At 44.1% G+C, this 12,810-nt stretch overlaps 1 protein-coding gene across 8 annotated transcripts in view; it reads right to left on the reverse strand.

Annotated features, from left to right (window-relative positions):
- BBX (BBX high mobility group box domain containing) overlaps window positions 1-12,810 on the reverse strand; it is a 133,241-nt gene that overhangs the window by 2,825 nt on the left and 117,606 nt on the right. For 7 of the 8 annotated variants that reach the window (XM_064143146.1, XM_064143142.1, XM_064143145.1 and 4 more), the window contains 3 exons: window positions 9,838-9,927; window positions 3,143-3,340; window positions 2,337-2,529 (listed from right to left, as the gene is read on the reverse strand). In XM_064143146.1, coding sequence (XP_063999216.1) covers window positions 2,337-2,529; window positions 3,143-3,340; window positions 9,838-9,927 — 481 coding nt within the window. The remainder of the gene's footprint in view (window positions 1-2,336; window positions 2,530-3,142; window positions 3,341-9,837; window positions 9,928-12,810) is intronic. The other variant, XM_064143143.1, reaches the window with a different exon arrangement.

Below are 12,810 nucleotides of genomic sequence, written 5' to 3' on the forward strand. Positions count from 1 at the left end.
ATGCTGGAAATCAATTATTGTAGCAGATGGACTTGGGAGAGCTCCTTTGCAGCTTATCGTTTAAAATACGCACACAAAACATGTCACCTCCTGTTACCTAATCTCCCAAGTCTATTTTTATTCCTGGATGTGTCATCTACAGTGATGAAAATTCGAGGCCCACTTCTTATTTACACCCTAGCCACTTTACCTCACTCTGGCTCAGCTGAGACCCCAGCAGAAACGGAGGTACTGACCTGCTTTGCACAACTGGACTGCAGTGAAATGGCCTTGGCACGAAATGCAGCTCAAGATGCCAGCACTTAACTGGGGCATGCACAAGATGAATAAAGCTAAACAGAAGCCTTCCAATGAAAACCATGCTGCTCCTTCCAGACAAGGTCTAATTACAGTTAGAAAGGAGTTTGGCTTCCATGGCCCAAGGCTACTGACACTATTTAGTGGTTACAGTCAGGCACTGAAGAAACACATCAATTAAATTGCTTCTCATTTCTAGCTATTTGCAAATAAATGAATTGCAAAAGATAACAAACAGTCAGCCAAGCACAAAAAGGAGAAGCTTCTACTCCATGAGATTTAGGTTTCTGTTCTGACCTCCATCTGCCAGCTCTGCCAGAGACGTGTCTAAGTTTCTACTGGAGATGAGACCTCCTCTCTTGTCATTCCCTTTTATGGCCAGAAGGATGGTTACAAGCTGGAATTTGCAACTGTTGCTGGGCATTCGCCTGTTTAGTGCTTTCAGTAATCACGGAAGGTGCTGCATTGTTCTAGCTGGCTGATGTGATGACAAAAGGTGGGAGGAAGAAAGACCCCAGCAGAAAGCTACACAAAACACCAGCTCACTTCAACAGGAACATGTGTAGGACAAGAACTCTGAGAGGAACAGAGGGAAAACCCACACGAAGCAAATCCTGCCACTCTTGAACAGATCTGGTCAGTATTAATGGAAATCAATGAAACCACAAGGATTTAGCGAGAGCAGGGCCTAGCACAACACTTCTCCAAGTCTCATGTGGCTTCTGACCACAGAAAGTGACAGAAAGGAGTTCAGCCTTTTGCTGTCTTGATAGCAGACTAATTTGTTTTGCAACATGGGAAGGGAAGGACAGGCTTTTCTGCAGTGTGAGACTGCAATATGAAAGCTCTTCTCACCCCAAACAACGTGGCTTACGTAAGACAACAGCTTTTGCAACAGGACTTGGTCAGCTAGGTTCACCTGACTTGTCAGGCTGGTGAGCCTGTCAGGCCTGTCAGCTTCTAAAAAGCCTTTCACTGTTTGATGCACAGCCTGAACACACAGGACTGACTTGGCTGATGTGGTCCAGGAGATGAACAGTAAACATCTCCAGTAAGCTGCAGCATCAGACACCACCACTGGATAATTAAAAGCCAAGGAGGACTTGCTTTCATTAGTCTCCTTCCATCACAGGTCTAGCATGCAGTATCTGATAACCTGGTCTAGTTGGAGGTGTCCCTGATCACTGCAGGGGGGTTGGACAAGATGACCTTTGAGCCTCTCTTCCAACTTGAAGCATTCTGTGATTCTATGACCATGCAGAACTGATCCAACGGCCTGAAGTAACCTGCACCTTCTCCAACTTCCATGTGTGAGACCACAGAACGTTAGAGGTTGGAAGGGACCTCTAGAGATGAGACCACAGAATGTTAGGGGTTGGAAGGGACCTCTAGAGAGGCTAAAGCAGGCCCATCTAGGGCAGGTGGACAGCCTACTCAGTAGCTAAAAGGATCAACCCAAACTAATAAGACTTTGAGGGCTGGAACTAGATGATCATTGAGGTCCCTTCCAACCTAAACCATTCCATGATTCTATGATTCCATCACCCAGAATTGTTCCATCACATGACATTCTGCAGACACTTTTTCCTCCTACACACCCAAGTGCCAAGAGTGAAAATAACAGCTTCCTTCAGCCATGTTCATCAAAAAAGCTTGGGCTGAGCAGTCTTAGCTCACTGGAAAAAGAAAGGAACATGCAACAGGAGGAATGACATCTGAGAATTGGAAACCATCAACCATTAGCATCTCAAGGACCTGTTTATTTAAGGTTTTTTTTCCTCAAGAAACCTGTTTATATCCAAAAATTGGCAGGCAAGCTTGCCAAGGAGGACCAATTTACTGATCACTGACACAGACTGCACTGTCATTTAGGTCAAGACTTAACACTGCTTAAGCAAGTAGCAGAGAACAGACATTCTTAGAAAGCTGTGGAAGAGGAAACTCAAGCCAAAACAAACATCCTGCAACTCAAATGCTTTCTCAACAGCTTGCAGCCACATATTAGTCACTTAGACAACAAAGGGAAAAGCAAATCATACCTGTGTACGTTTTCCATGGCTGCTACTTCTGCCAGGGCAGCTAAACTAAAAAATGCAGACACTGCTGGCATATCTGATGTAATACTATGATTTTCTTCTGTCTCTGCACTTCTGGAGCATTCACTGTTGCAACCTGTTTCTGCACTTGATGTTTTTTGAAGAGTACTTTGTGGCAGCTCTTTTGGCTTCTCGTCTGCAATACAAGAAAACAGGCTTGAAAATTTAGCTCTTAGATTCCCAGCAGGCCACCAAGACACTGACTAGCCTGGTGTCAACAGAGTCTGTACCTTTGTCTAACTGCAATCTCTTCTGAGCCAAGCTACTGGCAGAAGCACAGTACAAAGATTTATAAAGCAGTTGACTGATCTTGATTTAACTGAGTTTGATTTATAGGTCAAGCAGTAAAGTTTTTGTGCACATTTCAGATATAGAAGTTCTGGAAGGACTGCAGCATTGACTCTCAGGTTATAGAATTACTTTTTATGTCCTGTAGCGAGGTGCAGTGTAAATTCTTTGCTAGACTGGAAAGAAATTATGACAGGTAACTGTTTTCCATTTCTGTGTCAGCTCTCAGTTCTTCCCAGAGAAATGTCCAGGGAAACAAGACAGATTTGGACTCTCAAACAAAAAAACTGTTGGCCATGGAGTGGCCACAGTCACCGATTTCCTGACGATGGATACCCATATTTTAGAGAATGGCATTTCTAAGCAGGTGTGAAACCAATCCACCTGAAAAATACATCCCTGATAAGTTATTCCAAACATTCTCCTACCATTCCATTTAAAGCAAATTCCCATTTCCTTACCCACTGTCCCTCCTGCTGGTGAGACTCGACCATCTGCTGTTCGGACAAGATGTGTGATCTTGGTTTTCCTCGCTTTCCTTTTCTGGCTGCCAACTAAAGGCTCATGCATCATTGCTGGCTCTGGAGTGTTTAGGGCAGATAGAGAAATTTTATTCTTCCAGGCAGACTCACTGGAATTTCTGTCTTCTGAGAGTATGGCTGGAAGAGGACAAAACACAGTCTTACACATGGAATAGTTGAGTTACTAGCTATGCTCGTTCTCCATTTTGCACCTATTTGCACAAAGCTTCCCTCATAGATCCTCAGAGCATAACCTTTGGTAAGACAGAATCCAAATGCTGCAGACATTTGCAGGGGAAGAGCAGCACAAAGTCCTAAAGATATCCCAAGGGGTTCAACTTTCTCGCATTTCTAAAAGCAACTGTGAGATGGGCAGCAGCACTTCAGTGGAACCAGAGCATCAAACAATCTGTACAAAACATTCCACAACAGAAGATGCCAGCAAGCAGCTAAGAGACAAAATGCATTTAAGGAATCAAAGGTCCTCACGTTGGCTTATCTCTCTACAGTCACTCTACACTGTCTCCTCAAAGCAGAGGGAAACAATTCCTGTGCAAACAATGAATATTGATCTGCTGGTTGACAGCTGAACATGAGCCAGCAGTGTTGCCAGGTGGCCCAACAGCATCTTGGTTTGATTCAGAAATAGCATGGCCAGCAGGACTGCAGAAGTGGCTGTGCCCATCTACTGGGCACTGGTGAGACCACCCCTTGAATACTGTGCTCAGTTTTGGGCCACTTATTACAAGGTCATTGAGGTGCTGGAGTGTGTCTAGAGAAGAGCAACAAAGCTGGTGAAAGGTCCTGTGTCCTATGAGGAGCACCTGTGAGAACTGGGATTGTTTAGCTTGGAGAAAAGGAGGCTGAGGACAGACCTTATAACTCTCTACAGCTACCTGAAAAGGAGGTTGGAGTGGTGTTATCAATCTCTTCTCCCTAGTATCAGGTGATATGATGAGAGGAAATGCCTTGAAGTTGTGCCAGGGGAGGTTTAGGTTGGAGATTAGGAAGAATTTCTTTCCTGCAAAAGTGGTCAGGCATTGGAACAGGCTGCCTATAGAGGTGATGGAATCACTGTCCTTGGAAGCAGACCTGGCACTTTGGGACATGGTGGTGTTATGACTTCTTTACCAACCAAAGCAATTCTATGATGCTCATTTGTTCACTTTCGGGGTGGGAGGACCTGCCAAAATTACACCCAGAGCTCAAGATGGAACACAAACAACTGCTCTTTCGGAAGACCTCAGCAGTGCCCAGGATCAGCCTCCTACCCCCAGATTTGTTTTGCCCCACAGGAGTAGCAAACCTCCCAAGCTGTGCACAACAGTGGAGCAGCCTGCATGGCCCTTTGCTTTCTCTCATTTCAGTGCAAGTTCACCAGTTATTGGCTGTTTGGTTTGTAGAATCCATGAGCTTCCTATTCCAAGCCCTGTCTGATATCACCTCTGTCTTTTGCTAGCTTTTCCAACTATTAATTGCATGAGGATGTGAACTGGGTAAAGAGAATCTATATGCAGTCTAATTTTACTATCTGTTGCCTTTTGCTCTTTTAAGTGAGAAGGGGCTTTTAAATGTTTTTATGGCTTCAGAATACAAACAGACCTAATATGTATCTGTAAAAACATCCAGAAATGTTCCAAACCTTAATTTGTTTATGTTCTTAATTCACCTTCATCACTTTCTCTTGTAAGACATTGTGGAACTTGTGTGTGCTCTTTATTTTGAAAAATAGAAGCAGTTTGAATGAGCTTTTCTGAGTGTTTAGCCATAGCTGCTAGCTGTATAATCTGGCCTTTGTAAAGAGAACAAGAGAAATCACAAGAAAAGATCAAACTTGGAACAATCCAATTAAGTAGAAACACAAATGACTGCAAATGTGACTTTAAAGCAACTCAGCTGGGATAAGGGTGTGATGTTCAGATAATCTTATTGCACTAAGACTGAAATCTTAATTGGAATGTGTCTAATTAAATGGGCAGCTTTCTCTCTAGATTTCTTATCTGGGAATTGATAAGTGTTGATTATGTATTAATGTTAATGGTTTGGTTGTAGTCCAACACTAGCTGCTAATTCTGATTTGAGGATTCGCTCTAATTACTACTTCAACAGCACTGTTTAATTCCAGTTTGATTGAGTCCAGAATGGTTTCAGTCTTAGGAATATAAAACACTTTTTCTTATTCACATTTAATAAAAACAATGTGCCCTTGTGGCCAAGAAGGCCGATGGCATCCTGGCATGCATCAAGAGAGCGTGGCAAGTAGGTCAAGGGAGGCCTCCTCCCCCTCTACTCTGTCCTGGTGAAGACACATCTCTGGAGTATTCTGTCTGGTTCTGGGCTCCCCAGTGCAACACAGACAGGGAACTGCAGGAGAGGGTACAGAAAAGGGCTGCAGAGATGCTGAGGGCACTGAACATCTCTCTTATGCAGAAAGACTGACAGAATTGGGATACTGTAGTCTGGAAAATAGAAGACTGAGGGGAGATCTCCTCAGCGATGATCAATACTTAAAGGCTGGATGGCAGGAGGATGGGACCAGTCTTTTTCCAGTGGTGCTCAGCGACAGGACAAAGGGTGACAGGCACATTTAACACAAGAAATTTCGTCTAAACCTGAGGAGGGGTTTCATTAATAAAAGGGTGCTGGAGCTCTGGAACCAGCTGACTAGAGAGCTGGTAAAGTCTATTATCTTTGAAGACATTCCAAATCTGTCTTCTCTAGGTGAACCTGCCTTGAGTGGGGGAGGGGGTTGGATTCACTGATCTCCAGAAGCCCCCTCTGACCCCTATCATTCTGTGATTAAGACATGATTTCAAGCAATAAACAACACAAGACAGACAGAAATTAGATGCAAGACAGAGTAAAAAGAATTTCTTCAGAGAGGTCCATCTGTTAGGAGAGAGAGGAGCACAGATGTAACCACACTTGGTGCAGAATGAACACTCTGTGGGCCTAAGCAAGCTGGCAATGCTTTAATGGTCTTCATGGAGTTAAAAAGTGGACGTCTAGTAAAGCAAAGCAAAGCAAAGCTTCAAGTCCCCAGTGCCTAAGGAACCATTTCACCACGGAAGTGATGCCAAACACTCCCCTGGTGGGAATTCCAGATCTTCTGATAATGAGATACTGCTGCAATCTGGCTCGTGGAGCAAGGCAGCACATGGAGCTGCAGCAAAGCCTGGAAACCAGCTGACAAAGCAGCAGATGGTCAAGTCAGGTGGAAGGGAACAGCTGCCTGGATGAGATCTACAGTATGAATCTCTGCTGACCTAGCCCTGTTCCAGTCTAGATGGATGCTAAAGATGCAGTGGCACAGAGCTACTGGCTCCTTCTGGGCTGCAGGCCCTAGACAACAAGGCTTTCTCAGCAGAAAAAAACCCAAACAACCAACAACAGAAAAAAAAGGTAAATTCTGCTAATTTTCTGCATTTTCTGTCCTTTTTCAAACATGTGCTAAGGTTGCACAGACTGATGTGTGTGTGGGAGAGCTTGCGAAGGAGCAGTATCAGGCAGTCAGCTCTACCAGGTACAGGAGATAGACTGCTTCACACATGAGCTCATGTGGAGACTAGTGCACATGTTCATCCCCTCTTCTCTTGCTCTGGTGCAAAGACCAGCAAAATGCACTCAGATACTCAAACCACAGACAGGCTCAGACAACATCCACTCATCCATCCATCGAAACTTGCCCTCACTGTACTTCTGTTCATTCAAAACACACACACATTTTTCAAGATGAAATATGGATCCAGCATGACCTCTGCTGACAGCAACCCTTCCAAAGCATCTCTTCTCCAGCTTTAAGAATATTTAAGCTACTTCCTCCAGCAAAATAAATGCCATAAAACCCCAAATCAAACACCAGGACTCACCACAAGCATAGGCTAACCACAAAAAGAAGCTGAAATTCTCAGTGTTCAGTTCACTAAGTCCTTGCTTATTTGAACTGAATCAGAAGAATCTAGCTGAGGAGAATCTCCTGCCCAGGGAGATGGTGGAGTCCCCATCCCTGGAGGTGTTTAGAAGGAGACTGGATGAGCATTTAATGCCGCGGTTTAATTAATTAGAAGGTGCTGGGTGATTGGCTGGACTCTGTGATCTCAAAAGACTTTCCCAAGCTGGTTAAATCTGTGATTCTAATTTCAACCCACCACACTGATCAATACTTTCCTTCAATGTCACTTCATGGTACACCTAAGATCAGGTAAGACCACTGAGTTTTGCTCCTTTGTATCTCAGAAAAGATGCCATTCCCCACCAAAAAATGCAATGATTTCCAGTGGGGTGTGTAAGACTTAACAGGTTCCTTGCATAGGTACTTCAGACTTGGGAGGAACTTAGCAAACTGGCCCTCCTCCAGCACATGCACAGACACATCTCAAACATTTGGACACGACATTATTCACATGCTTAACTTCTAAGGACATGCCTCTGTCTTGTGCTGGAAGGAGATCAGAGAACTCATCATCTGCCAGGCTTGGATCTTTGATCACAGTGCACACTTCACTAGTTATCAAAACAGCCTGGTTTCTTTTAATCAAATGGAGGTTCTGATGCTTTGTTTTAAGCCACGTTTTGTATCTGTAGATTTTAAGATTTTCTTTCCTCTCTTTTGTGTATTAACCAATTTGGTACTTCCTTCTTTTTTATGTTTTAGTTTTCTCTTGTGGCTTTTTTTTTTCCCTCCCCTCATACCTTCAAAACCTTTTCTCAATTCTTTAAGCACCCATTTTTCTACACTGGTTTTTCTATTAGTAATTCAGGAAGAAACATCTGAATGGCATCCAATAAAAGCTGTGTTAATGTATGATGCCTTTTTCACACCAACACAGAAGCAGGGAAGAAGTCACTTCTCCCACAAGTTGCTTGTTGTACAAACCCTGTGAAACACAGCAAGCACCACTGAATGCACCAGAGCTGGCAGAGTCTGTAACCACAGAGGACAGAAAAGATGGCATCAAGAAAAGAGCAAATGACATGACCAGGCCTTAGGGAAAACTAATAAACATAAAGGTAGCTGGAGGAACTGGAAACAGGGGTAGTAACTGTGTTATCTTAGAGATGGCTATGGATGAGGGAAAAAAAAAGTAAGGAATTCATGAAGCTACCTTAGTAAGCAGAGCCAAAGAAGCTCTCCTATACCACAGTGACAATGTGGGACCAAATTCCACTGTGGAAGGGTAAGGAACAGCCTGGGAATGATTTGGATGATGTGGACAACATTACTACAAAAAACCACAACCAAAACCAAATCCCCAAACCAACCAACAAAAGGCCCAGGGAACCTGGCTGAGCTATAATTCTGTACATATTGTACACCTAAAAGTGCTCCTCAGACTTAGGAGTATGAGGACCACAGTATTGTTAAGGGGAAAATATCTTTGCAGAGCTACCAGCAGGAGAGTGGACAGACAAATCCAAGACATAACTTAAAAATCTGCTCAAGCTACCCTCCATCTGAGACAGACAGAAAGTTGATTAAGATTTCTACAGAGAGGGGGCTGATTTAGGTTAGTACTTGCATTCTGATCAGTGGCAGTCTATAAAGTCCTAAACAGCAGGAAAATACAGGGAGAGGACATGGGGCCATGGATAAGTGCTCTTGCAAAGGGATAAATTAATATGGTCTCTGAACAGATTATTCAGGGAGGTAGTGGAGTCACCATCCCTGAAGGTGTTCAAGAAATGCATGGAAATGGCACTTTGAGGCATGGTTTAATGGCCACAATGCTGTTAGGCTGATGGTTGGACTTGATCTTAGAGGTCTTTTCCAACCAAAACAACTCTATGACACTATGAATCGTATGAACATGATTCTTTAGGACAGGATTTAAAGACCGTGGTGGTCTTAGGTTGATAATCTTGGACTTGATAATCCTAGAGGTCTTTTCCAACCCAAACAATTCTATGACACTATGAATCGTATGAACATGATTCTTTAGGACAGGACTTAAAGACCATGGTGGTCTGAGGTTGATAATCTTGGACTTGATAATCCTAGAGGTCTTTTCCAACCCAAACAATTCTATGACACTATGAATTGTATGGACATGATTCTTTAGGACAGGATTTAAAGACCATGGTGGTCTGAGGTTGATAATCTTGGACTTGATAATCCTAAAGGTCTTTTGCAACCCAAACAATTCTATGACACTATGAATCGTATGAACATGATTCTTTAGGACAGGATTTAAAGACCATGGTGGTCTCAGGTTGATAATCTTGGACTTGATAATCTTAGAGGTCTTTTCCAACCCAAACAGTTCTGTAAATTCTGTGATTCTATACACAACCTATGGAGATAAGAGCACCCAAGGGACAGAGAGCTACGAGCTGTGGAAGATCAAGAGTTCAGAGCCAACTGCAGAATTGTCCTTCGTCAGCTCTGCTACATATCTTAAGGAGAAGGGAAACTGTAATTAAGCAACATGCCAATTAAAATCAGAACAGCATCATACTGGAATAAGGTAATATGACCAACTGGAGCCAGGAGCTAATGGAGTCAGAGCAGACAGGGAAATAAGGGACCAAAGCAATCAGACTAGACAGTTGAGCAGCCTCTGTCTAGACATACTTCCCCAGAGACTGGACTGAGACAGAAGGTGGCCCCAAACCTTAACTAAGCAATGCAGCAATACCTGTGTCCGGAACATTATGCTTCTCCTTTTTGTGCTTACATTTGCTGACAATTTTGTGGAATAAGTTCTTTTTCTTAGACTGGAATGAACCTACAGACAACATTAATAATACATACTTGTAATTAGAATGCTTTCAAAACAGTGCAACAATCACAGTACGTCCTATACAACCGTGGATTCCCCCTCCCAGCAGGTGTTCAAGGCCAGGTTGGATGAGGCCTTAAGCAACCTGGTCTAGTGCAAGGTGTCCCTATCCATGGCAGGGGATATGGAAATAGATGATCCTGAAAGTCCCTTTCAACCCAAACCATTCTATGATTCTGTGAATCTATGAACCTCCCTTTTCACTACTACAGGATGCCATTCCAGGGCAAAGCACAAAACCTGGCCTGCTGCCACAATGGACTTTGAACAGGCTGGAACTCATCAGCTCACAGCGCTTACGTGCACACAAAGCATGCTGGAGAATGACCATGTCAGGAAAGCTCAACCATAGAACAAACCATGGGGTTAGCTTGCTTGTTTAAAGCTATGCTACCTTTTGCATGTGGACTGGATTTGGCTGCAATGTGTAAACTTCCCCCATGGCAGAAAGACTGGTGCTGTGCTTTAGACCAGTGATCAAACCAGTGCTGGTTACAAACCAACGTTTCAGCCACTGCTGAACAATGCCCTCCCCTGGTGAGACCCTACCTGGACTACTGCGTCCAGTTCTGGTGCCCTCAGCACAAGAAGGACACTGAACTGCTGTAGAGAGACCAGAAGAGGCCATGAAAATGATCAGAGGTCTGGAGCACCCTCCCTGTGGCGACAAGCTGAGATTTGGGATTGTTTAGCCTGGAAAAGACTCTGAAGAGATCTTACAGCAGCCTTCCAGGACCTGAAGGGGGCTAAATGAGAGATGGAGATGGATCTTTTACATGGACTTGCAGTGATAGGATGAGGAGGAACGGATTTAATCTTGAAGAGAGGAGACAGATACTGGAATTAGGAAGAAATTCTTTACAATGAGGGTGGTGAGACACTGGAACATCCCAGAGAGGCTGTGGATGCATTCTCCCTGGAAGTGTTCAAAGGTAGGCTGGATGAGGCCTTGAGCAACCTGCTCTAGTGGAAGCTGTCCCTGCCTATGGGGGGACAGCACCAGATGATCTTCAAGGTCCCTTCCAACCCAAACCATTCTATGATAATGTTTGTAGAGCATCAAGACCTTTCATCCTCACTCTGCCACCTCAGCAAGTAGGCTGAGGATGTGCAAGAGGTTGGGAGGGGATGCAGCTGGGAGGGGACATATCTAACACAGACTGACCAAGAGTTACTGCCTTTTTAATGGCCAGAAAGGAGTTTATACTAAGTATGGCAGTAAAAACTCCCAAGAGAGCAAGGTGAAGCTATCTCCAGTTGATATTAGCATTCCTATTTGGATAGCAGCATCCTTACTAGTAGCAGTAGTCTGATGACATCTTAAGTCTCATCAGACCACAAAGGATGTCACTAGCAGAGGTCATCAGGAAGCTGTTAGGGGACTGGAACATCTTTCTTGCAAGGAAAGACTGAGATAATTGGGGCTTTTTAGTCTGGAAAAGAGCAGACTGAAGGGAATCCACTCAATATTTAAAGGGTGGGTGTCAGGATGGTGGGACCAGTCTTAGGAGCAACTTTAATGTAAGGGTGCTGGAGCCCTGGAAAAGGCTTCCCAGAAAGCTGTTGAAGTCTGTATCTCTGGAGACATTCCAAATCTGCATGGCTGTGTTAAAGTGTGACCTTCTCTAGGTGAACCTGCCTTGGCAGGGAGGTTGGACTTGATGATCTCCAGAAGTCTCTTCCAATCTCCACCATTCTGTGATTCTATCCTTTGTCTCACTAATGGACTAAACAGTGATCCAACAGCAACAGAGATGACAGATCAGATGTACAGATGCTTAATTTCCACACTGCAAACCTATTTTTATGGGGTTACTTTTCAGAAGTTGCACTTTAAAATTTGATTTCCAAAGATACAGCAGCAAGTCTCCAATCTATTAGGAGAAGTTTCTTTCCTGCCAGAGTGCCAGGCATTGGAAGAGGCTGCCCAGGGAGATGGCAGAGTCACCATCTCTGGAGGTGTTCAAGAAATATGTGCCCACGGCACTCTCTCTGGGACACGGTTCCATGGCCATGGTGGTTTTAGGTTGGCAGTTGGACATGATGACCTTGGAAGACTTTTCCAACCAAAACAATTCTATGATTCTAGCTCTAAATTGCCCAGCCCAAAGAGAAAGGAGATGTGTTGCATGGTGACCTGATGGCTTATGGCCTAACAAGAGGGTTGGGGCTGCTGACTTGGAACCTGCAGCTATTGACTTGGAACAGAAATACTGACCTCCTCCACTCCTCATCCTTGAAAGCATCCAGACACACACACTGGTCTCTGCAACCATGAAGTAAGACACAATTAAGGGAACTCTATAGCACACATCTGCAGCTTACCATCACTGACCCTCTATAGGCAGGGTAAGAATGAGGAGAGGGTGTGGCACAGGGAAGAAGGATCTAGTCTTAGATCCTAGTCTTAGGAAGGAATAAAACATTCACAGACACTAGGTGAAGAGTAGATTCAGCCTGCATATTAGAAATTCTTTAGAGTGAGTGTGGTAAGACACTGTACAGGTTGCCCAGGGAACAGTCCCTGGAGGCGTTCAAGGCCAGGCTGGATGAGGCCTTGAGCAACCTGTTCTAGTGGAAAGGATGGTGCTCCTGCCTGTGGGAGGGGGGCTGGAACTGGATGATCATCTATCTTTAAGGTCCCTTCCAACCTAAACCATTCTGTCAACCTAGGAACAATACTGAAAATTGAGAGAAAACTCAAACCCAGCCAGCATCAAAAGCTCAAGGTTATAGAAGTGATGACTTTGTGGCTCACCACTCCCTGTTTTTTACTACTTAAGAAATCATAACTTTGGGGAGAGATTAAGAACCTCCCAAAAAAATCTA

The sequence above is a fragment of the Pogoniulus pusillus genome, chromosome 5 (assembly GCF_015220805.1).
Source record: "Pogoniulus pusillus isolate bPogPus1 chromosome 5, bPogPus1.pri, whole genome shotgun sequence".
Lineage (NCBI taxonomy): Eukaryota > Metazoa > Chordata > Aves > Piciformes > Lybiidae > Pogoniulus > Pogoniulus pusillus.